Source organism: Mesoplodon mirus, assembly GCF_964341445.2.
Source record: "Mesoplodon mirus genome assembly, chromosome: 10".
Lineage (NCBI taxonomy): Eukaryota > Metazoa > Chordata > Mammalia > Artiodactyla > Ziphiidae > Mesoplodon > Mesoplodon mirus.
Window position 1 is genome coordinate 35,053,248 of NC_138986.1, and position 26,509 is coordinate 35,079,756.

Here is a 26,509-nt window from a genome sequence, read left to right on the forward strand (position 1 = left end):
AATACACACTGCTTATAACAAAAAAATTTAAGATGAATCATGGAGAGAATGCAGCTAACAATACCCTCATTCAATATGAAGTGTCTTCACTCACCAGTATTAGAAAATTTGGTGAGCCAGTTTTAATACAGTATTTAAGAATATTCAGGGTTTAATACTAGATCTGTTCCTACTAGTTTTCGATTGAGACCAGTATGGAGATAACAGAAATCAGGCAAAGTAATAAAAAAAATCAGCTCAAGTCCATGAATTTGGATCTATGATTTAGAATGGACTATGATAAATGTGCTAAAATTGACCTTTGTAATATCTTCAGGGAGAAAAAGGATTTGTTATGCAAATTAATATTGGAACAAACAGTTGTTTTTAGAGGTGTTTAAATTATCAAAAAGTATAAACTTTTCCAGACCTTTATATCATTTATGAAAAAAAAATCAAGGTTACAAGGAAGTATTATTTGATAACTGAAGCAGTCACCTAACCAATTTTCCACTTGACTGCAATAGATTAATCATATGCAATCAAGGCAAGTATCACAACTGCATGTTTTTCAAACATATTCTGTAAACACTAGCAAAGCTATTCCTCTGGATTTTCTGAATTTTCAATATTAAGCAAGATGCATCCCTCCAACACTAACAAAAACTAAATACTATGCTTTGGAACTTTGTCTTCGGTAAAGGAACTCAATTTTCTAAGTTAGACAGATGAACAAAACAAAACAAATGTGCATACCCAAGATATGAGACACTAAGTGTCAATTATAGGGATAAAACCACAAATCAATAAATAACTCATACCAGGAAAATATATATGTTAGAGGACAAATGAATCATAGAACATAAAGAGAGTGAGAGTGAGTGTTTTCAACAAGCTGGGAAAATCACTTCTTTTTGTATTGAAATGTGCTACAAAATCTATTGACTATAAAGTTTTAAAATTGAATAAATCTTCATGCATTTGTACCTAAATTCAGGAATACAAATGAAAGAATTACTGACTCATATGATTCCATGACTAGTTTAAAGAGTTAAGATAAAGCTGCCCAAAGGTAGAAAGCGTCGCCATAAATCTAAACACTATTTCTATCAGACATCCTTGTAAACTGGCCTAGGAAAATTTTACTGAGTACTTCAAATGTAAATCTATTGTATGGCTGAGAATAAACACAAATAGATCACAAAATGGGCTTTGTTAAAGAAAAATGTGTTGGTGACTCTGTTCCCAGTTCTCTGACTCCATATGTTATTAGTTTTAATTACCGTGTAGCACACACATACTTAAATTTTGAGGAGAATGAAGTTAGACTAGTTACATTCTAATGGCTCTAGAGAATATGGTGGCAGTGAGGTCAGCTTGTAAAGCCATGGTCCTCATGTTCCCACAGGACAGCAGCAACAAAATAAAATCCAGCATATAAGCAGTTTCATAATGTATCTGTAACCCTGATTTCTTAACATCCCATGTTTCTTTTGCTCTCTTCACACCTCTTGGTCTTTTCCTGATGGGAGCATATCCACTATTCAAAAATGAGATTTAATGAAGTGCTTGTAAAAACACATAGGCAAGGCCAAAATGGCAGCCACCAATTTGTTCTTATTTCCATTAGGCCATCCTTGAATTCGAAAATCTCTAATTATGTTTCAAGTGCTTTAGAAGGCTTAATAGATCACTAGTAGGTTTTACCACATCTTAATTCTGAAAATCTGTATATAACTTAAAGAAAACATATCCATGTGTTTCTGACTAACTTGCCATTAAGCTTATTTTGTAAGCTCAATTTCATGTCTAAAAAATACTTAAAAGCCTCTTTAAATTGTTAAGCTTTTGCCAAGAACAAGGTATCATAAACACACACACTGTTTATGGGTTGGTCTTTGACAGCCCAAACTAAAGTCTGTAAATAGCTATCTAATAATACTACTAGAGGAAATACATGCTCCCATCTTTTTTGCAAACAAATAGCTTCCTGCCCTCTCTTTGCCTACTTGGAGGAGCATGCTATATATTTATAACGTTATAGTGAAACTCTTATTCTGCTAACAGTCAGTTTCCCTTGTTTTCAAAGTTAAGCTACTATATTCTAGGAGGAATTTTGCACTGTCTCCCTAGACTCAATCTCACGTGCCTTCAGCAGATGTCTACAGCAACTGAGAGCAGCATGTGATTTTTCCATATAGTCGTGAGTTCCCAAAGAACAAACCAAAAGTCATGCTGCATCTGCTTTATTCGTACATGCACATTGTGTTCTCTCTTGGAACTCTGTCCTCTTACAGCTTGCTTCAGGCTTGGAAACCTCCTGGGCTGGGAACTTTGCTCCACGTCTGGCATATCCACTGATTCACATGACACTTAGGAGACCATGTATACTTCATAAATTGAGTTGAAAATCTGAACCTCCGAAATACATTTTTTTAGTAAATTTCATTTTACGTCTTCATTGTTAATTTATAGTAGTTGGATGGGGTATTAATTTTCATAACCTTTTAAAAAACCAAATGAGAATCTTTATTAGGTCCCATATTTAAACATAACCCTGTGAAAATTGCACATGGCACTTAGAGCCTGAAGGTCACTGACTCTATTGACTGACAGTGTCTTTGTTTAGACAGGGTGATGCTGCTAACATAACCATTTACTCCATCTGAATACGATGCTAGCAATTTGTGAAAACCATTTGGCTTTAAAACAGCAGTGTGATTTGAGGCAAAAGGCCAATTTGCTCATTAAGTTCAAGTTTGTTCTTTGAACAACAAAATGATTGTAAAACAGAAAGAAAGATTTAGCAGATTTCGTGATAGAAATAGAAGTTTCTCAATTTTATCAGCAACAAAATGACAATAATAAGAAATAATGGCTAATGCCAACCACATGTGTGGTGTGTATAATTTTAAAAGGTCAGAAAAATAGAAATAAGTGGTCATCTTGAATATGTGACAAAAGTGTTGAAAGAGACAGTGTAGAAAGAAGACTGGATTAATAGACAAAAGATCCACATTCTAGTCCTGATTCATCTATTTACTAGCTAACACTCTTAAGGTTGTTATAAACTTTCTTCAGCCTCAGTTACTTGAAATTTCACTGGACTTGGAGTCAGGTCTGGGTTTGAGTCCTGTGTCTGTTGCTTCCTATGTGTGATTTAAAGTCAACTACTCACACTCAAAGCCTCAATTTCCTCATTTTTAAAATGGAGTAGATAACAACAATGCAGACATGCCCAAAATATTTGAAGAACTACATAAGATAATTATGCAAAACAGCCAAGGTTTAGACAAATCATATTGTTAACTCACAGCCCAATCATAAAGAATCTATGTCAATGGTTATGGTTATTGGATTTAAGTAAGGATATACAACCCAAGCAAAGTATTTTCTTTGGCTTTTTGTAAGGTGATTTGGGGTCCACTATAATTACCCTGGAAAACCATTTTTACTTCTTCTTTAATAACCAGAAGTCTCATCTCCATTTTAATCATCTTATCAAGTTCCCAGGAATAATATAACTAGGTAACAACTACTCTAGCTTTACCCCTTAGGGTCCAGTGGTAAGAAAATTCCCTTCTAGTTGTTGTACTATTTAGTGGGGCTCCATGGAATATTAGGATTTAAACCAACTCAGAATTTGGATTTTTTTTTAATTTGACTATAAAAGCTGTATATGTTAAAAAACTTGATTTTAGAGAGTAAGATCAATAGTTAAGGGCTTTTAATTATTCATGAGCTTCCTTTCCAGAGAAATGTAGGCTTGTGAAACAGGCCTTTTAGTTTAAAGGAATAGCATTTCATGGCAAATCGAATATTTAATATCATTAATTAAAAATAGTTTTATGTTTCCTATGGAACTTTGGGTTTTTGCAGTTAGAAGATTCTGGATCACATGTTGGTAGTTTTATTCTTTTCAGTATTCTAAATACATATATTCAAGTCCTTTGGGTCTCAAACTCACTTGTTTTTTCAAATTTAGTATTGCACACACATTTTTAGTTAAGCAATAAACATCTGTCATCTGCCATTTATTAATATTAATTATAAATAGTCAGTGGCTCATGGGATCCAAGTACAGCAGCTGAGATTTTTCTAAATCTGACCTCCTTAGAGTTTATACAAAAAGTGTTCAGAGTAGTTCTCCTAAGCTCCTAGCCAATTTAAGGCTGGTTTGCAACCTAGTCTTTTAGATTCTGCATCTAGTAATCAAAAATGACAAACTGACAAAAATGATATATGACAAAAATCCTGAAAAAAGCATTGTGCTAGGGGATTAGGTGGGACAAATAACAAGAAAAGATGTTCAAAATGATATGGTGCCATTAATTAACTATTACTACAAGCTAAAGGTTATGTGTACAGTGTATGTGTTAGGAACATTAAAAATGTCATGTCCCTTTTCCATAGTTTTGTTGCTTCAGATGACAAATATGGAAGCCACACTTCCATAAATTAGTATAAGAGAATACAAATTTGAGGAGAAAGTCAAGAAACAAACAAATACAAAACCAGGCATATTAGTATCTCCCAAGAGAGCTAGTGTTCACAGCTACTTGTTTCTTGTCATCCTAAATATCCTACAGCTACAGCAACATATACCCTAAGACATCTGACATGACATCTGCACAATGCCTTGGGGGGCACACTGACATATTTTTCCTTTCTGAGATTCAAGCAATTTTCCAAAGAAAAAATATTGTGCTATACTGTAGCAGAGGGTTCATAGAAATGTCAAGTTCAGGTTTTACCTGAGTCTAATTGAAAAACATAAAAGATTTTATAAACCATCTTGTTTAACGGTTTCAAATAAAATACCCTAGCAGAGGGCTACTGGTTGGTTAGCCCATACTTCAATACGAGCACTGCTATTTTCTTTTATTATTTTAAATTGTGGTAAAGGTGCATAACATAAAACTTACCTTCTTAACCATGTTTAAGTGCACAGATCAAATGGCATTTAGTATATTCACATTTTTGTGCAACCATCACCACCAGAAATCTTTTCCTCTTGTAAAACCACCACCAGTCTCCAGAAATCTTTTCCTCTTGTAAAACTGAAACTCTGTATCCATTAAATAACAATTTCCATTCCCCCCTCCATGAAACCACCATTCTATTGGGTTGGCCAAGAAGTTCGTTCAGGTTTTTTATAAGATGTTACGGAAAAAGCCGGAGGAACTGTTTTGCCAACCCAATACTTTCTATCTCTATGAATTTGACTATTCTGGGTACTTCATATAGGTGGAATCATACAGTATTTGTCTTTGTGATAGGATTATTTTACTTAGCTTTATGTTCTTAAGGTCCATTCATGTTGTAGCATGTGATAGAATTTCCTTCCTTTTTAAGGTGAATAATATTCCATTGTACGTCTATATACTACTTTTTGTTATCTATTCATCTATTGATGGACATCTGGGTTGCTTCAACCTTTTGGCTAATGTGAATAATACTGCTATGAACATGGATGTACAAATATCTCTTTGAGACCCTGCTTTCATTTATGTTGGGTATATACCTACATACTTGGAATCAGTGGATCATATGGTAATTCTGTTTTTAATTTTTTTGCCAAACCACCATGATGTTTTCCATAGCAGCTCTGTCATTTTACATGATCAGCCTTATTAGTAGTCAGAAAAACAAAAGGATACCACTGTTAATCCATCAGAATGGCAAGTCTTCAAAGGACTGATAACATCCAGTTTTGGCATAAGGAAATAGGCATTTCCTATTTATAAGGAAATAGGCATTTCTGATACACTGCAAATGTGAACTGCTCAAACCTTTTTGAAAAGTAATCTGGTAGAATACATTAATTTTTAAAATGTGCACATCCTTTGGTTTTTCCATCCAGTGTTTGGGACTCTATTTTATACTAGATCTCACAACTACTGAGCACTTACCAGATGCCAGACACAAGTCTCAAGAGTTTTATACACACATTAACTCCTTGCTACATCACTCTTTCACTACAACTCTGTGAGGTAGTTACTGTTATCATCCCCACTTTACAGATGAGGAAAATGGGATATACAAAGCCTAAGTAATTTGCTTAAAGTCATACAGCTAGTTAAAAGCACAATTAGGGCCTCCCTGGTGGCGCAGTGGTTGAGAGTCCGCCTGCCGATGCAGGGGATACGGGTTCGTGCCCCGGTCTGGGAGGATCCCATATGCCGCGGAGTGGCTGGGCCCGTGAGCCATGGCCGCTGGGCCTGCGCGTCCGGAGCCTGTGCTCCGCAACGGGAGAGGCCACAACAGTGAGAGGCCCGCGTACGGAAAAAAAAAAAAAAAAAAGCACAATTAAGATTTGAAAACAGGTACTCTGGTTCCAGGGCCTGGGTTCTAAATACTACGATGTATTAACCTTTAACCTCTTTAAACTCTGATAGAAAGGGAGTGCATCAGGTCACTAACGTTATAGAGATTTTTATTGTAGTACTAAAACAAAAAGGGGAAAACATTTTGCTATCCATGTATACCATTATGTTATATTGGTAGTATGCCATTATGGTATCCATACATACCATATCATATATAACATTACTGACGTTAAAAATAATGCTTTTTGGGGGCTTCCCTGGTGGCGCAGTGGTTGAGAGTCCGCCTGCCGATGCAGGGGACAGGGGTTCGTGCCCCGGTCTGGGAAGATCCCACATGCTGCGGAGCAGCTGGGCCCGTGAGCCGTGGACGCTGAGCCTGCGCGTCCGGAGCCTGTGCTCCGCAAGGGGAGAGGCCACAACAGTGAGAGGCCCGTGTACCGTAAAAAAAAAAAAAAAATGTTTTTTTGAAAATTAAACAAAGAAAAAAATAAACCCCAAATCTAGAGTTGAACTGAGATGGTTTTGGTTTCCAAACTAGTTCAGTACTCTTTTACTTAACTAGGCTGACACTGCAAATATTAAACTACTTTGAAGACTGTGAACACAAGAAGAAACAATGATTCTGTGAACATATAATCCTTTGAAAATGGAGGAAACCTGCAGGAATGGAAGGAAAGGGTGTTAAGGCAGGAAACAAAGCAGGAGGAGGGACACTAAGGGCATACAACATGGTAGGAAGCCGAAGGGCCGAGGGAGAGACATTAAATAGGAAAACTCCCTCTCCTACACATTTCAAAGCAAAATTAGAAAAACTGGACAAGCATGAATCCACCACAAGTTTGCCCAAGAAATACTGTAGTAAACTGCGTCTTAGATATTGAAACAAACCAATTTGAAACAAAACAAAATTCCTTTATGATTTTGGTGTTGGTTGGAAACCAGAGGAGCATGACATCAGATGTTAACAGTTTGCACTTATTATTTTGAGGAATATTTCACTATTTCATATGTCCATGGTCCATAAAAAAGTAATTAGCTATCTAATTAGTGTTCTATAAATTAGGATAATAATTTTTGTTCACAGGTTATAATTAATTAGATATTTTAACTACTGATCCTGAGTATGCATACATTTCTATGACTCATTTTTGGAATTAGCAATTATTCATATTTTCCAAGTATGAGTTCAGTATGTTGATATTTCCTTGCCTAAAATGTGATATTATTCAAAAATCAGTGAAAAATAAGTTGCATTGTGCTTCCAGACATTAGATTTCACATCTTACAAAAGTAAAAGGGATATCTCATTTTAAAATGTATGTTTTGCATAGAGATATAAAATGTAATTGGACTGTGTTCATAAACTATTTCCTAAATCTGATCTCTTGCAAAAATAAGAAAAGCAGGCTTTTCCAGCAGAAACAACAAATAAACAAAACAAGCCTTTACAAGATATATTTTTCAATTATGGCAGCTTGGGCTCACAGAGGCTAGAGTTATGACCGGGTGGTGTATACACAGTATAAACACAAGAGTTCAGTAATTAGGTTTGAGTTAATTTTAAAGTTTCACTGGCCTGATGTATAATCAAGCAAAAGGTCATTACCCACACTGGTACATTTCACACAGAACCTCAGCAGCTAGAAATGGAAATGGACATGTCTTTACTTAAGCTTGCACAAATCAATCCCAGAAACCCTTCATATGAGTACTGGATTCTTTTTCTATTCATTTCAGAGCCAGTTTACTCACAAAAAAAGTTTTCTAGCAAACCAGAGAAATCAGAAAAAAAATTACTTAAAATATTATTAGCATTATGCTAGACATGCCTCTCTAGTCTAAAACAGATGGAGTAAAACTTTGGTTACACTTTCTCACTTAAATGTTTTTTTCCATAAATAATATTGGACAGGGATTACCCTATAGAAGAGTACAAGCTTCTAGATTTTGAGCTTTTTTTTTTTTTTTTTGGAAGAAGATCATTTGCATCTGTTGTTTTGTCAGCCTAGCACTCATTTCTACATAGAACTGCTACTCAAAGTGGCCCACATGTCCCTTGGCTTCAATAGTGAGCATGTGACTGAGGCAGACCAATCACAGTACTCCATTTCCTCTGCCACAGTGATGGGTTCAAGGGTAGACATGTGAGCCAAGCTGGGTCAATTTGCACCTTCCATGAGATTGGATGAATGGACTCTGAAGGAGAGAGCGCACTATCCTTTTGGACCAAGAGCAACATGGATACAGATTTAGGGCTTCCCAGAGCCAGCTTTCCCTGTGAGTAGAGACAGACTCACTGTAGCAGGGGAGAACAAGGCCAATAAACAGACACAGAGGCAGGATGAGTTGAAATGGCGAGAAAGAGAGAGGAGAGAAGAAGATGGAGCCAATGATATTGTTCGAGCACTTAGAGCAAACTGTGTCTTTAGCAAATAGTTTTCTTTTTGCTTAAGGTAATTTGAAATCTGTCTTTTCAAATATCCTGATGAATACACAGAAGGTAACAGTGACCTTGGTGAAAAAGGACTGTCAATGAAGGATAAACACTCAGATATTGTTTTTCTGTTAAAATAATAATTACATACATTTGCAAATAATTTTTTAGAAAAACTGAAAAACAGTAAGAAAAATGGTAGAAAAGCATTTCCAATTTAGGACACGAGGAATGAGGTGCTTTAACCAAAAGGAAAAGGGAACTGAATAGAAAATTAAATGGAAAGTGAGGTACCTGGGGAAGAGAGCAGAAACTTAGTGGAATAACAAGTTTTGAAGAATTTCTCATTTACATCCATTTTGTACATGTTAATGTACACTGATGCCAGCCACTGTGTCGAAAACCTCATGCTTGGATTTGTCCCTTAGTACAAAAATATACCACATTCTATTTGGGGTCTGCTTTGACAGCAATGTACAAGAATTAAACCATTCGAGTGGTCTTTCCCTTTTGTGATGCTAAAAATGATGCAGCTTTAATGTAAACAAGTTTGAGAATGTTTCTTTTTCAATGAGGTCAGGGAATTTAATTGTAACCTGGCTGTATTTGCTTGGTCACACCTCTTGGGAGGCCTGTGGCTGAGGTAACCAGTCTTTTCTGTCAGGCTGTAACAATCTACGAAGTTAGTCTGTAACACTTCTAGGAAGAAGTTACTGGAGTAGATAAAAAGAGAATAAGATAATGATCTATGGAAAGAATAATTCTTTTGTGCCTTCAAATGTGGGGTGTCTTCTTTGCCAAAGAGGTTTCAGCAACACCAGCAGTTTCAAGGAGTGACTGTGTTAGGGAGGTGGGAAGGCGGACAGGAGCATGAAAGGAGGAAGTGTCTTTTTTGGTGGAGAAATGTTTACTTTGTAATTAGCAAAGGACAAGAAGGCCCTTTTGGAAACTATACTTGGGGGTCCAGAATTTAAATTTATGCTGATGCTCTCTGAGGCTCTCTCTAGGGAACCCTCCTAATTGGCAGGGATCTCAGTTGGCTAGAACAGGCTGCACATGAAGCCAGGGTCTCAGGGTCATTTCTCCAAAGGGCCTGTTAACTCAGCTCTGTTCCACAGCCACAAGCTGTACCTTTAACCCTACTTAGCCATCTCACAAAAACATATTATCATATCAACATGGTGGCCACAGAAAAATAGATTTGCCTTGAGACCAAAACAAAAAGTAGGCGGATATTTCGTTTTTGCCAGCATAAACAAATGTCTTTGTAAATGTGTTAGCAACCTAATGAAACTGCAGCTACCGACAGAAAAAAATCGCAAAGATGAAAACTGTCCACACAAGCATATGCTACAAGTGAGCTGATCATCGATTGTCTTTACTTTGTGGACCAACATAAACCATGACACCAATATCTAGATTCATGATGGCAGGGACTTTTGTCTTTCTTGTCCATTGCTATATCTTCAGCACCTAAAAGTGCCTAGCACATAGCTGGTGCTTTAATAAACATGTGTGGAGTGTATGAAGGTATCCTGGCCTGGCCTTTTATTTATTCTTCCTATTCTGCCCTTTACAAACTGGAAAATACAATAGAAATAATCTCCTATATACCATCTCTTGTATCAACCACTGAGTGTTTTTACAAAGGAAGAGACACTACATTAGATAGGAAGAGAATGTTGAATAAAGGAGCAATCACACTCATCTAATTGCAAACAAGAGAAAGACCTCTGTGGTAGATGGAAAAAATGGTTACAATTCTCCACTCATCCCTGTATGTGCATGACAAGTTGCAAAGTAACTATGGGACTTCTCCCCCAAGAGGTGAAATCTATTTCAACTTTTGAATCAGGACTGGACTTGTAACTTGCATGGAATAACAGAATATGGTGGAAGTAAAATTGTGCCAGTTCTGAGCCCAAACTCAAGAGGAACTGCTTCTTTTCTCCCTCTTAGAAACTTGTAGAACCCCTATAGCCACCTTGAGGATGATAGAAACAGCACTTTCCTCCGCCCTCAACCAGTCCACCACATTAGGGAGCCAGCCAGAACTGCACAGTGGATCCCAGCCCATATTACCCACCCACATTTATTGTTAAATAAATGGTGGTTGTTTTAAGCCTGTATGTTTTGGGGCTATTTCTTATGCAGCAAAAGCTACCTGAAACAACTTCACTCCGATGCACAGGAGCTAAACAATGGCAAGATCGTTGTTTGGTTGGGGGCTGAAGAATGCTTTGTTTACTACAGCTGCTACTCTATTCAACAGACTGACCAGTGTGTGTTATGTTACACATACCAATGGGTTGAAAAGCATTAGATATTTATAAAAATAACAAAAAGGAAATCTCAGAAAGTATAAGCATTTGCAAGAATAATTTATTATAAAGGTTGTTTTAGAATAGAGATGCTGCAGTAGACACACCAACATAGCACAGAAGCCTAAAAATGATTTTTCCACCACCAAAGCAAGGTAGGGACTACAAAGATAATAACAACACTTAAGTATTTTCCCACTGTGAATAGTGCCCACCATGAATTTGGACGACTATGAATGTCCCCCAAATCTTAGAGAGCCTACGAAAATGGAATGGTATGAACTTGGTATTGATTATAAAAAGATAATAACTGCTGGTTGAATTATAAAAAATGGTATAGGGCTTCCCTGGTGGCGCAGTGGTTAAGAGTCCGCCTGTCGATGCAGGGGACACGGGTTCGTGCCCCGGTCTGGGAGGATCCCACGTGCCGCGGAGCAGCTGGGCCCGTGAGCCATGGCTGCTGAGCCTGCGCGTCCGGAGCCTGTGCTCCGCAACGGGAGAGGCCACAGCGGTGGGAGGCCTGCGTACCGCAAAAATAAAATAAAATAAAATAAAAGGTATAGTACCTGGGATTACAAATCATGAAATAAAAGGCTTCTTATTTTCTGCAGAACTTTTTCATTAACACTGAGAAATTTAAGAATATACAGTGTAATTGTAAAATGTGCTCAAGGCAAGAAACCTAGTAACTGTCATTTTACTTTTTTCAAAATCTATCTAAGTGCTGGATGTGATCCTTCAGCTCCATTATTACAGAGGGAAGTAAACTGTGCATATATAAACAATCTTAGCATGGTCTTCAACCCACAAACCTGGGCAACAGAGAATGCTTGCAAAGATCCTGCCACTGTAATGTCAATGTCAGAGGAATCAATGAAAGAAATTGGCGCCTGTCACAGTAGTGATAACACTCTTTTAACTATATGGATAATAAATTCGGACACATAGCTGTGAAATTTGCAGCTGATTTGATTCTTCAAAGATTAAGCTGTAATTGGTGGGAAAGAAACAAAGAGTAAGAGTTGAGTAATATGGCAAAGGAGAAAATATATAATCAAATAAATCAGTGCATAGGCAATGAGTGAGCATAACTGAAAAGGACTCAAAGATGAACCATGTTTTAATGAGGATCTTCAGAGGTTAGGAGTGCCTACATCCTTCAAAAACAATAGCATACCTGTATTAATATTAAAAGCCTAATATTTAAATTAAGTTGTGACATATACAAACTGTAATGTTTTCATCAGTAACAATGGTACTCTAGGTCTAGTTCTAGTATTTACAAAATTCAGAGAGATAAAATTTTGGAGTATTAGGTTGAACCCTATGAAACTGCTTATATTTGACCATTTATAATCAACAAAAATGGCAGTTTCATATGGTTTAACCTAGTAGATAGGAGTGTATTAAAAAACAAGAGATGACTGTAGCTACATAATTTGTCTCAGTGGAGAGAGAGCTAAATAGTGATTAAACAAATGACAGACCTCTCCATTGGGGACATTAAATGAAAAACTGGGCTTAGCCTTTAAGAGAAAGTCCATACATTTGTATTAAGGAACATTGCTCAGAGTGAAAGGCATTATTTATTGCAATAGACTACCTTTCTTGGAGGTTTCAAACATAGCTAAATATTTTCATGTGGTACTGGAATATTTGAAATTCAAAGAATATTAATTTTTAATAAAATTGATTATTACCTTTGTAATGTTTTGGGGGCAAAAATTTCCCCTCTGTTTCACCAAATTGTTCTTGTTACGAAAGGTCTGCACCATGTGCAGGTTTCCATTGGTGGCAATGAAAGGTTTTCACTGGTCCTTCCCAGAATCTAAACAAAAAACCCATTTGGGTAAGGACTAACATGGCCTCAAAGAGGGATAACAAAGAGAGATTGTTGAGTTTATACCAGGGTTTCTCATCTTTGGCACTACTGGCAGAAAATTTTTGATGTGTGAGGCTGTCCTGTGCATTGTAAAATATTTAGCAGCCTCTCCCCACTAGATGCCTGTAGCATCCCCCTCCTCCAAGTGTGACAATGAGAAGTGTGCCCTGGGGAGCAAAATCATGCCTGGTTGAAAACCACAGTCTTTAATGCCATTCTTATCTCAGCTCTGTACTTTGTCGAATTTTCTCTGACCTATGTTAAAGGGCTAGTGTACTGACTGGGTGTAGGGAAAGAGCAGAAAGCTCCCATCCTCCAGTGCTTAAACAGGATGAGTGTCTGTAGGCCAGCTGGTCCTCCTCCATGAGGTGATGGTGGTGAGAGGCCATCATCAAAATTCTCCAAGCCAGTTGACATCCTACAATTTTGAGCTAATGACTCCTTCTATTTGGATTTTGAGAACTGTTCTGAAAATCTTGACCAAATGTCTTGTTTTGAATTTGACTGAATCTTTAATATGAATCCTTCCTGTAGAAAACTCAACTCTTCATCACTGGTGTAGTTGTTATAAAGATTTTAAGAAGTAAACTAAAAGACAGAGGTGCAAACCTGGGAACAAAGCAGACTCATTTTTTATTTGTTTCCTTTTTTAAAAACAAATTTTACTGTAACTTTAAATATAGTGCTCATGATAAATATAATGCATATTTGTAATACTGGTATTTGAAAGCATGATTAACAGCAATTTGTAAGTTAACATATAACACTTTTCTTCTATGTAAAACCTAGTAGAATTTTACAACTGTACTTTTAATTTTGGGAAGGCACATAAGGTGACCTTCAGTATGTTCAAATAATACAATAATTCCCACACTTGTTTCTTCCTTTGAAATGTCTCTGGACATTTTATTTATTTATATTTTAATGGATTATTTTTCTCCTTCTCTGCTAGGAAGGATGCTATTTCTTCTTTACACAAAGAAAGTAGACCCTGCCCCATTTCTTCCATGACTCTGTTCTCTCTCCTTTCTATCCCAAGATCATGTACTACATGTAATTAATTAGGATCTTAGTCATGCAATTCACCAAAGAACAAAATTTCTTTCATTCTTTGTGAATTGCCTCAAAACCCAGTACCTACAGGAAATTCTCTTCAGTTAATTAAAGGCATGTACAAATGAATGAGGAACATTTTGATGATCTTCCTTTCTTTGCACCCTGCCTTCCAATCCAAACAAAAAAATCACTCTTTTGCATCAAATGCAGACACATATATGCTCCCCTGTTCTGTTTCACTTCCCCTTATCTAAGATGGTTACACGCAATATAACAAAAGAGTTAATAAATATGAGTTGGCAGCCATTAAAAGTGCATTTTCTCCTTGTTTACTTCTATTTAAAATATATTGTTTTAAGGCATATGTGATACTAGTATATATGTTAGCCTTCATAATCTCTTAAAATAAATGTTATATATCTTTGACATTTCAGATATATAATTCAATTGAGACAGGCTCAAGCTAGAAACTACTGCAATGGTAATAACTTCTTATTAAAGCTAGTAATTTATGGAGAAGTTAAGATATTAAAAGGCAGCATGCTAGGTAAAGGGAAATAATCCTAAATGTGCAAACAAGTAGTACATCAGATGAAAGTTTAGATTTGGGGCTACAGAAATGACATTTATCGCCTCAGATTAACTTACTATAACTATTCTAAGCATGAGAAGAATATTAGTAAAGAAAAATGTGTGTATGTGTAAGATTTTGCAACCAATTTTTCATATATATATATATGAAAATTTCATATATTTAAATATGCATCTCACAACCAGAATAATCCATTCTGTTACTAAAAACTAGTTTCTCCTATTCAGCTTCTTCTTTGTGTACATTTTAGAAAGTCATTTCTGGATCTTATCATTCTTCCCTGGAGACCTTGACTTTGGCAATTACAACACAGCAGAAAAATTCCTGAACACATGCTCCATACCTTTTCCAAATATGAGTTATCTACTTCTGTCTATTGTTAACCTCCTGGGCAGGGAAGATAGATATAAGTTTAAATTCAAGATTTTCAGGCTAAATTTTTTTTAAAAAACCTTATCTTTTAGCTTTCTCATCTGAAAATGCTCATCCATGAACCTAACTGATGTTATTTAGGTGCAACTCAAGTAATAGCTACTCTAGTGGTAGGAGAAATCATGTCTTCATCACTTTATTGTGTTTATATTTATCACTATTGTATAGCTCTGAGATATACAATATAAACAAGAAGACTCTGGGTAGTGTTATTATTTTGATGTGATATTTGATACAGTGGCATGTTCAGGGGTCATAATTACTTTTCTATTTGGTTTCTTCATATTCAAATAGATATATTTTTGATATTTGAGTTACCATTAAGAGAAGTTAAGAAAACTAATAGCTTAGAGAAGTAAGGAATGAAGGGAGAAGTGGTTACCTTCCTATCTTAAATTTCTAGGCTACTTGAGAAATCATTTTTGACAGACATATAAAAAGATGAATGAAAATTAAATAAAAATGGAGCCAAATCTTTAACTTAATTATACATGTAATCCACATTTCCTACTTATCAAATTTGAAAAAGAATAAAGCACCTAAAATTTTCTAGTTGTAAAACATTTTCTTTGTAAACATAAAATGTCACTGTATCCTACTCAGAGGGGAAGAAACAAGGACCAGAAAGAAATTTTTAAGTCAAGCTTATGTTACAGGTTACGATATTAAACTTTTTATGGAATTATTTATCTTAGTTGTTGCTAGTTTAAAAACTAACATTTTCAATGTTAATGTTTAAGTCAGTGCTAGCAAAATATATTAGAAGACCACATCCTCAAATAAAAGAAAAAAAATGTAATTAGTATCATAATTTAATTTTTCTATTGGATGAGATTTTCTTCACTTATATTTTAAAAGCAAAGTATACTAAATACTGATTAGTAATGTAGAATCTTTGTGGAAAGAATAATATGAACAAAGACCACCTGTAAGTCATTAAATTTTAAGAAAATTTAGTAAACATAAGTAAATGTACGGCTATGGGAGCTTACCAGCAAGTAGAGTGATGAAATATTTTATTTCCAAATCCAACTTTTTAAAATCTAAGATGTTTTAAATTAATTGGTAACAAATGCCAGAAAGACCTTTTACACTAGCCAACTTTCATTCCTTAAACCTAATTTTAATCAAAACCTCTTATAAATTTACAAAAACTTGAAGTTCCCTTAAAATAATCCATGTATTCAAAAAGTTTATCACATTAACTACTTGATTACTAATGGCAATGACAGGCTGTGTCCATCCTGATGATGGTCAATTTGGTCTTTTGGTACAGTGAAAGACACTGCAAAGTACGGGTGACCCAAGTTCTTTCCTGTATGAGCAAAGTTCAAGTTTTCACAGCACCCTCTTCTGTGTTTCCATCGAAATTTTCCACACACCAAACCTCCCTTATTATGTGATATTGTGATTATCTGCTTAAACATCTCAACCTTTCACTGGACTCTGAATATAACTTCAGGATAGAGATGGTACCCTATTCAGTTGTGAATCCCCAGGGCTTAACACTATATGTGGCCATAAAATAAAAATTCAATAAAATGATGTTGAATGAATGAATGAATGAAATAAGCAAAGGGAGTTCAACTACAGAGTCAGCCAAGCTGCAATTAATTGAGAGGATCATTTATAGGCTCATCAATAGCTACATAACATATTTGTAGGCAGTGGTGCTGAGGATTAGTGAGAAAGATGGAAAAATTATATTTTAAAAGTCAACAACTGCAGATCTTCTATATGGAAGTTTAATCACCTTAAAGCATCAGATTAAATGATATATTTTTCCTTGGCACTCATATGACTTCAAAACAGCCCTTACACAGAGTTATTTAATATTGATTTGGTAGGTTCTATAATCTGATGTATGAAATTACTGTAATATGAAAAAAAATCTGGGGATAAAATGTCATGAATGCTTGTATTATACTTATAAAATATGTAACCTTTAAAATATGTTTAGCTGCAAAAGCTTAACACCTAATTACACTACTTTGGTTTGTAGGCAATGAAGAAAGGAGTAAGCTGATGGCTGGTATTCACCATGCTCATGTACCAAATGTTATTATTAGACCTTGTGTTTCTGAGGCTTCCCCTAAGTTTTCCAGGTACTAGGAAGGTAGATGATAGGAAAGATAATGGCCCAAAAGGAAGATATAGGCATATATTATATGCTTATAATGCAGCCCCCTTCCCTAAGATTCAATTAGCACACTTTTGTGTAGTTTAAAGTTCTGATATCAAGCTCCATTTTAAAAAATTACCACATTGATATTCTGTAATTTACAGCCAACATATTCGTTGTTTGGTACACATTTTAGGGTTTTCAGACATGAGTGATAATAATAAATGTTTCCTAAGAAATAAAGTGAAATTTGCATCAAATCATGAGGATTCAAACAAGCACAAGTTAGTATGATTGTACCTCGTTCTCCCTTCTGACACTTCTTTCTCTGCACTGTACACTTTCTTGTCTCACTGGTGGGGGGACACAGGTTACCCTTTGCTGATGGATGCTGTATTATTTCTCGGACCCGTGTTTCAGTCCCTCTTTTGAAGCCACATGTTTTTCCTTTTTTCGTGCATGGACTCCAAGGACTCCATTCACTGGTTTCACAGTGCACTGAAACAGAACACCAGAAACAGCCTCAGTTCGCTCACACATAGTTTCACAATTGTTAAATAAACAAGAAGGCTTGCTTCCATCAATACTCGCCCAAATTCTGAGTAGAAATCCTGCAGAACAAAGTTGGGCAAGATGACTTAAAGATAAAACAAAGAGAAAGTAAAAGCAGGAATAGAATGTTTTCCACTTTTTGGTCCTCATATTATCAGGTAAACTCACTCTTGCATTGGGTTTACTTTTCACTGTAGATTTGATTAACTCAGGCATGAATTTAATTATTCACAACTGACCAGTGCTTTACAATTTCTAGAGCACTGCTACAATTATTGATTGATCCTGACCATAACTTGATAGGTTAGTCATTATTACATACTAGAGAATTGATTCTCAAAGTTTAGTGTGCAACAGAATCACCTGCAGGGAGGACTTGCTAAAACAAAGAATGCTGGACCTCTCCCCACCCAGAGTTTCCAATTCAGTTGCCTGGGGTGGGGCCTGGGAGTTTGCATTTCTAATGATACACGTGATGCACATTTGCAGGTACTGAGAACACACTCTGAGAACTTCTGCGCTAGAGAATGATTAAGCAAAAAATGTATTCAGGTCCTTGGCCTACAACTCAGTGCTTTTTCTACTTCATGTGCCTTTTCTTGAGTACTTAAATATTGTCATTTATTCATGGGTGTAGATCAGGCATAACAGTATCTATTTTAAGTGAATTCTGGGTCAATTTCAGCTGATAAACTGCTTCTAGAATTCACTTGACTGGCTGATTTCTAGGATGAACTGATATACTTTTTCTAAAACTTCTTTTGTAGATTTTCCCCTTTTTCTTGGCTTTACAAGGTATTATAACAGATTTTTCAATCTTGGCTTTACAAGGTATTATAACAGATTTTTGCACTTCTAATAAAAAATAAACACCTGCAAGGTGATATTCTTATATTTATGTTCATAAAATTTCCTGACTTACAATGGAAACGGCTTGCAACAGTAACTCTTTCAGATGATATGACTCTCTTTCCACAAAAACAAATTCCCACTAACCTTGCTGCCTTCTGATTTAAAGAATCCTTATTTTAGAGCAGAATACTATTTTTCATACAACCTCAAGAAATATAAGCTTGGGCTTCCCTGGTGGCACAGTGGTTGAGAGTCTGCCTGCCGATGCAGGGGACACGGGTTCGTGCCCCGGTCCGGGAGGATCCCACATGCCGTGGAGCGACTGGGCCTGTGAGCCATGGCCACTGGGCCTGCGCGTCCGGAGCCTGTGCTCCGCAACGGGAGGGGCCGCGGCAGTGGGGAGCCCGCGTACCGCAAAAAAAAAAAAAAAAGAAAGAAATATAAGCTAAATGTTTCAGAAATTTAAAGCCATTCACAATACATTTTTTTCACATGCTTTTTCAGTCACTTTTAGGTATCTGAATGCAACACAGAGTTGAACGGAAATGATTAGATAAGTGAATTTAAGTTTCAATGAACTTAAATGAACTTTACTGAACCACTTTCAAAGGAGTCTTCATGTTCAGTTGGTTAAAGAACAGAGCAACCAAATCACTTAATGATATCATAATCTCTTGCCAGTTAAGGTCATATCTCTGATCCCAATATTAGTCATTAAAAAGTAGGGGAGCTTTGCACATACAAATAAAAACACCTCCAAGACAGCAAATGGAAAAATAAAAATCCAAGTTTGTGAGCTGTAACTCTGTCCAGTATTCATTTAATGCCAGAACTACATGGACTAAATTAGCAAAAAATTACGTGATGTGGAAATCACCCAAACTTTGGTGATTTTCATAAAAGCAAAGGTGGTCTAGGCAAATGTACACCTAGACTTAAGAAAAACAGATTTAAAAAATTACAACATAAGTAGCTATGAGTCTTTAGTCAGATGGCGAATGGTTCTAAAAATGAAATTTAAGTGCCAATCTTAGATTATTCCATTGAAGAAGAAGGAGGAAGTATATTCACAACTAGCGAGTTCAGATATAAAGAGCTCTAATAAGATGGGATAGTTAAAAGGCCTTGAGAGGAGAAGAAATTTTCTTAGCTAAATACTTTCAAATGAACCTTTAATGTTAGCATCCAAAAACTATTTTTGGAAAGAATGGAAACTTTGTTGATCATGTAAAGACAACAAATAGGTAGATTTAAGTAGTATTCAGGTCATTAAATGAACAGTATAGATCTGGGGCACTGTTTGGTTAAGAGGTAATTAAGAAAAAAACAGAACTGCTCAACAGAAACTGCATTTCTTCTATCTTCTGTATTAAGAACAATCTTAACATTGGAACGTTTAACTGTTCACTAATGAAACAAGTGTCTCAAAAATGTAGTTAGCTCCTTGTCCCTGGAAGTGGTCATGGTGTGGTTGATCATCAGCCTGGAATGCTGTAAAAGGGATTCTTGAATTGGAAGGAAAGTTGAATTGGATATTTCACCAGTAATGGTCTTACAACATTATTCATTTGTTCTCATTCTTGCTGCCTGACTGCATGGTTCCAGAGAGAACATAGCAAGGCCATGCTCTTTGCTACTCACTCTTTGGAGCTAGATATCTTCCCTCTGTGACTAGTTGAACAGCACCAACTCTCCAAGAAGAGCAATGAGGGTGGCAGAATGACAGCGCAGAAAGGAAGCAAATTTCTGGAGCACAAAGTGGAAGAAATACATTCTCCTATAAAATTGGATTCAGTCGACATTTTTGCTTAATTTGACTTGCAAACCATAAGGAGTGTGTATGTTGTGACATAAATTTTTTACCCTAGCTCTGTATGAAGATGGTGTTTTCTCTGTTTATGACATGTTCTCTCAATTTAAAATCTGGGTAAGAAACAAGTCATACAGTATAGATTTTAGCAAAGGGAGAGACATTCTTCAACCTCTGCCGTAGAGAGCTAGAGTAGAGGTATTAATTATAGCACTGACAATAACTCACGTTGTGTCCTTGGGATCACCATTTCAGCTCTCTGGGTCCTAGTTTTCATATTTGTTAAAGGAACAGCCTTTAATGGTCCTTTGTGATCCTCAAGCAAGTCATCACTTTTTGTGAAATTCTGAGGCAAGCCCACAGGCATGGTCCACACAGTGCTTGTAGGCCAGATACCACATGATGGGAAGCATCCCTTATGGAACAAGCAACAACATCCAGGAACTAAAGCTGTTGATTTGCCTATTCCTATATCCTAGGTCATTTACACCTACCTGCTCAATGAGCCTGATTCACTAAATGGCTTTTAGATTGCTAACCCCTATTCTAAAATACATAAATTTCTTAAACGTAATTGTGTTAACCAAACAGTCTTTGTCTAAATAGTATTATAAATTACCAGGAAGCCTTAATAGCTAATCCAACAGTGCCAGGTGTTAAATGCTCTCTGATAGGAAAGCATTAACACATTTATATAAATGGCCTTTGAAGGATTGTTGCTACACCTTCAACAACTAAGAAAATCTAAACATTCGCCCCTTTCCTGGGTAGAGCAATATCACAAACTTTCCGCAACTTATCCTGAATTTCTGTCCTTGAATATTTTCAGAACTGTTTCCTATTTTCTCCACAGTTTGGAAGTTATCACCTCTAATCATCAGCCCTCAGGACCTACAGAGAGATGAACTTGAAGTGCTTTCTCATGTACCTTTTACTCTATTTCTAAGTTATTTTCCTGTGTTTTTATTGACTAGAGGAAAAAATAAGACTGAACCAAATTGAGCCATGAGCTGTTTCAGGAAAGTTGTTTTCCAGATGCTTTTGAGATTATCTTTAAAATATCAACTATTTGTTTCCTTCTCACAAAAATTTTGTTTAGAAATAAATGTCTCATGTGGACCTGAAATGGTTAAACCACCACTTTAGAGTTATTTCTCCAGTACTTAAGATTCTAATGGATCTGTCTGTGGGGAGCCCAGGGGTGTCCTGGAGACTATCTTGCCCTGAATCAAGGGGACAATTGTGTGCATTTGCCAACAGCACTGCAGTATCAAAAGGTTCTTGCAGCTCTTGCCCAGGGGATTCTGAGATTTAGTATGCTGTTTCCCCATTTGGTTTAGCATCTGCTCCCCAACTGTTCACCAAGCTCGTAGCTGTAGTAGCTGCACACCATTTAAAACAGGGAAAATATAGCCTGACAGTGATCCGTTATTAGGCAAACAACTTGTCTGAGGAACCTTCCCTCCAGGAAACTCAGCCTGCAATTAATCAGGCCCTGGGACTGTGTCCTTCTGTCAGTTTAAGTCCAAAATCCTCTCCTTGTCTCTGAATACCTGTGCAAGCAGGGCGTTTCAGCAAAGCAGTGTGAGAGAAAAAAGTGAGATTTTTTTTAACCATATCAGATCCAGTTCTCTAAGTCTTTGATCCATCTACTGAGTATTAAAGGGCTGTATCCAGAGAATATGTTTCCTCCTTTTGGAAAATAAGTTTGGTCACTGGTTGACATTAGATCTAGGTGGAAACTCTTAACCTAAGGTGGAAATTTAGTTCAAGATCAAATGTGTGTGTGTGTGTGTGTGTGTGTGTATGGAAGTGTGCATGTATACATATAAATTACTATAAGTAAAACTTCATTAGATAGTGATACAAAATAAATCTGTAATGATCACAATAGTTGAAACAGTTATCGATGGTCCCTAAGAAATAACGGCGCATGCACAGGGTGTTAAATTTACTGTGATACACACTGAGTAAGGCCCATTAGGATGGTATCTTTGTAAAGAAGGAGGGAGCGAGCCTCTTAGAGGTGGTCCCTCAGGCTCTTGTGAGACAGCACTTTGAGCAGCGTTTCCATGGAGACTGACATTATCACCTCTGGTGTTTCTCATCCCTCCTAAGTCTTAGAGCTCTTCCTCACCAATACTGATGCACTCCATGGTATGGTTATTGGCTTCCAACCCTTCTGGGCAATTGTCAAGGCACTTTCCAAGGTGTAAGTAAAATCCACTTTTACATTTTGTGCAGAAATTTTTGTTGAAACAGGTATCACAGTCAGCTTTGCATTCTGAAAATGAAAAAAGAAAAGAGAAATATGCTTCCATTATCGTCAGTTAACTACTTATTGTTGGTGCAGTTCTGTATGCTTATGACACAGGCACATGCAACTTGTATGTCAAACAAACACTTAGGCTCAAAATTATTTTGCCAAACCAAATTAATGATTCCTCCATAGTCATTTAGTTGATGTACACCAGTCATTGATTTCAAAATTATGTATTTATTGCATTATGAAAAAAATTTTGACAAGAATGCTTATAAGACCAAGTGTCTATTTATATTAAATGATAGCAAAAATGTTTCATTAGAACTTTAATGAAATGTACAAGGATATTGCCTTTGTGCTGCTCTTGAGCTCTAATTTTTAATTCAACAAATATTTGATTGCCTACTGTCTGCCAAACCCTATTCTAGGTACATTGACAGCATCATACAAGAAGGAGATAAGGCCCATACTTCACAAAGTTTACATTCTAGGAGGGGAGATACAATAAACAATAATGATAGTTGATCCTTATATGGTGATTACTGTATGTCATACACTGCTACAAGTATTTTACAATATTGTCATTTAAACCTTACAGTAACCCAGTGAGGTAGCCCCCATTATGATTCTCATTTTACAGAGAAGGAAACCGTGATTCAGAAAGTTTAGGTAATTAGCTCAGGACCACAGAGCAGAGTGGTCTTTGAAACTAAGCAGTCTACTTCCAGAGTGATAAGTGCTCTGGAAAAAATAACGACAAAAACAAAAGGTAGGAAAAAGATATAAAAAGTGACTGATGAGGGGGAGAGGTTGATTATTTTGGACAAGACGGTCATGGAGTGCCTCTGTGAGAAGGTGACATCTGAGCAGAATCTTGAATGAAAGGAGAGAGCCTGCCAAGCAAAGGTGTGGGCAAAGAGCTTTCCAAACTGCCAGGACGGTGAGTGTACAACAGTCATTTCAAAAGACTTGAAGTGGGAAGATCTTGCAAGAAGAGGTTAGTGCAAAGTGGTTGAGGGGCAGTCGTAGGAGCTGAGTATGGAGAGGAAGGCAGGGCCACATGTGATGTAGGCTAGAGTGGTGATATTTCCTAATTTACATTTCAAAAGGTTACTGGGTCTACAGTGTGGAGAGTAAACTTTCAGTCCAGATGAGATGTGATCTGAGAGTGTTCCCAACATTTAATTCCAACTGATAAATAAATGTTTCAGTTGCTGTACTGGAATCCTTCTTGAAGCGAAAATAGCTGAATTACTTCTTTTAGTCATTAAATACTTGGATTTTGTGATGGTGGTGGGAACTCAGGTGGCACTGGTGCTTGTGGTACCTTTCTACAGGTTCAATGAATGATAACCACGTTCTCAGTTTTTGTTTTTATGATGAAAAAAAAACCCCTCAAAACTGGAGAATTTTTGGGCTTCCCTGGTGGCGCAGTGGTTGAGAGTCCGCCTGCCGATGCAGGGGACGCGGGTTCGTGCCCCGGTCCAGGAAGATCCCACATGCCGTGGAGGGGCTGGGCCCGTGAGCCATGGCCGCTGAGCCTGCGCTTCCGGAGCCTGTGCTCCGCAACGGGAGAGGCCACAACAGTGAGAGGCCCACGTACCGCAAAAAAAAATAAAATAAAATAAAACTGGAGTATTTTTTATAGTGGTGAAAATCTTCCTGCCCTGAGGGCTAAGTTCAAGTATGGTTTAGCCTAAGTGTCAGGTAAATATTATTATTTACTTAACATTGAATATTACAAATATGGTTAGAGGCCATTTCAAATCTGGAAAGTCCCCCAAGGATGAGATAAAAACATAATTTTGTGTAGACACTTACTTGTACACTTATTTATATCTGGATAACGAGTTCCATAATATCCACTTGGACATGAAGAGAGACACACTCCAATCTGCTTCATGCCAATTCTTTCCAGAACAAAAAATAGTTTGGGCTTACATGACAAACATCCATTGTAATCTGAACATGTTGCACAGCCTCCTTGGCAGCCTTGACTGACGTTAGGATGCACTAGGGGGACAAATGTAGAAAGACAGAAATGAAAGTTAAATCATAGATATAGAAGTTCAATGACATTCTCTGGGCAGGATACACGTTTTCTTTTATTAGCTTTCAACTTGGTGGTAATGGGTGAATACGTTGGGAATTTTCCCCTCTTTTCTATGATCTGGTATTTCCCTTTAATACATACATATATTGTTTTAATTTCAAAGTTCTTAAAATTTGAGCATTTGAAATATAAGAATATATTGCCTCAAAATATTTATAGATACTATATACCTAGTGGATACTATATACCTAGTGGAAGTATCCTCACTGAACTAGCACCCTGGCAGATTAGAGACGAGTATTTTGTGCTCACTCATTGAAATCAATACATATAAGTTTTGCTTTTCATTTATGTGGTGGATGTCTCTAATGTCTTCAAATAAGGATGACAACATAGACTGGGGCTTAATCTTAGTAATGACACTAATTTTTACAATACCTTTTCCAACTCTGGTCTATTAGAGAACACCATTTCACCTTTTGATTCAAAGCAAACTGATTCTGCAACTATGTAGCTATTCAGCACCTCACTCCCTGCCAATGCTTTCCTGAAACATTTCTTCTCACATGAGTTTAATATTTATCAGTTCAAATGGATATAATGGTGAAAATGTGATTTATCTTATCAGTAATTCCACATGGATCATATGTAAGAATTTATAATAATATTTACTATAAATTAAGATCAATATTTGATCTTTTGGGAGAGAAGTCTTATAGTTTTTGTGTCCTCATCTTTCATCTACTTAAGTGAAATATATATTTTGTGAGGACATGACCAGTCCATTCTAAGCCCATTCTAAGGGCTACTACTACACATATCCCTGAGAATCCCAAGGTTTCTAAGAGTCACCAATATGTGTGGTGAGAATATTCATTAGCAAGTCTGAACAAATACAAACATTTGGAAGATTCATGTTTACTTGAGATCTTCACAACTTTAAACCTTTTTTATGACTATTAACTGGTCACAGACACCTATATGTGAGCTCATGGAAAATTGCTGACTGAGGTGCATCTCTCATGTAGCTGGTGTTTGGGGTGATTTCTTCTCCTAATGTATTCTCTATTCATATACAATATTAATAGCTTTATTGTCCCTTCAGAAATTCAGAAGTGAATAATCCTGACCCTATGAGAAGCAAGGTTGAGGCACAAGAGTGCAAAAGCATCCCCGTGTTTCTCTGACTCCTGTTGGTGCGGGGAGGGACCTTGCAATTACTAAGTCTGTCTTCACAGTGATGTTTGATTATTGCTAAGTTCTTTACTGCAAAAACAAATCCCACCAGGCTTAGTTAGAAGGGGTACCCATAAGCCTGATCAGCCTTCCCACAGGGGCGCACGGGTTAGCTGCAGAAAGGTCATTTGGTTGACCAGCATTCTCTGCCTGGAGGAAACCATCCCTGAATCAGCCACAGGAACCACAAGCAGCTCATTCTCATTCCAAGACGTTTTGTAAATAAACTGAGGAAATGTGTGGGGGAAGGGACGTCTGCTCTTCCTGTATATGCTCCTCTGTGGGGTGGGGCAGACATCTAAAGTGGCACAGGAGGTTTAGACATTACAGGACCTGGGGGACTTGTAAGTGAATACTGCCTTCCAAGGAACAGGGTCATTTTTCATGCCAGTAACTCCAGCATTGGAGACTTACAGAAAATGTGTACATATTTTAATCTGGGAAAGACCCTAAAAAAGAAAGGGGTGAAGAGAGTTCCATGTGTTTGGAATCTAATCGACCCATTTCAAAAAGTGAGAGGTGTAGGTCAAAACCTGTAAAACCTTTTCATAAGAATTCCTGATGGAAAACGAGACCTCAGTTTGAAAGAAAATCAC

At 36.8% G+C, this 26,509-nt stretch overlaps 1 protein-coding gene across 1 annotated transcript in view; it reads right to left on the reverse strand.

Annotated features, from left to right (window-relative positions):
* RSPO3 (R-spondin 3) overlaps positions 1-26,509 on the reverse strand; it is a 77,457-nt gene that overhangs the window by 20,738 nt on the left and 30,210 nt on the right. The window contains exons 2-4 of the mRNA XM_082634017.1: positions 24,446-24,637; positions 22,499-22,645; positions 17,448-17,645 (exon numbers count right to left, since the gene is read on the reverse strand). Coding sequence (XP_082490143.1) covers positions 17,448-17,645; positions 22,499-22,645; positions 24,446-24,637 — 537 coding nt within the window. The remainder of the gene's footprint in view (positions 1-17,447; positions 17,646-22,498; positions 22,646-24,445; positions 24,638-26,509) is intronic.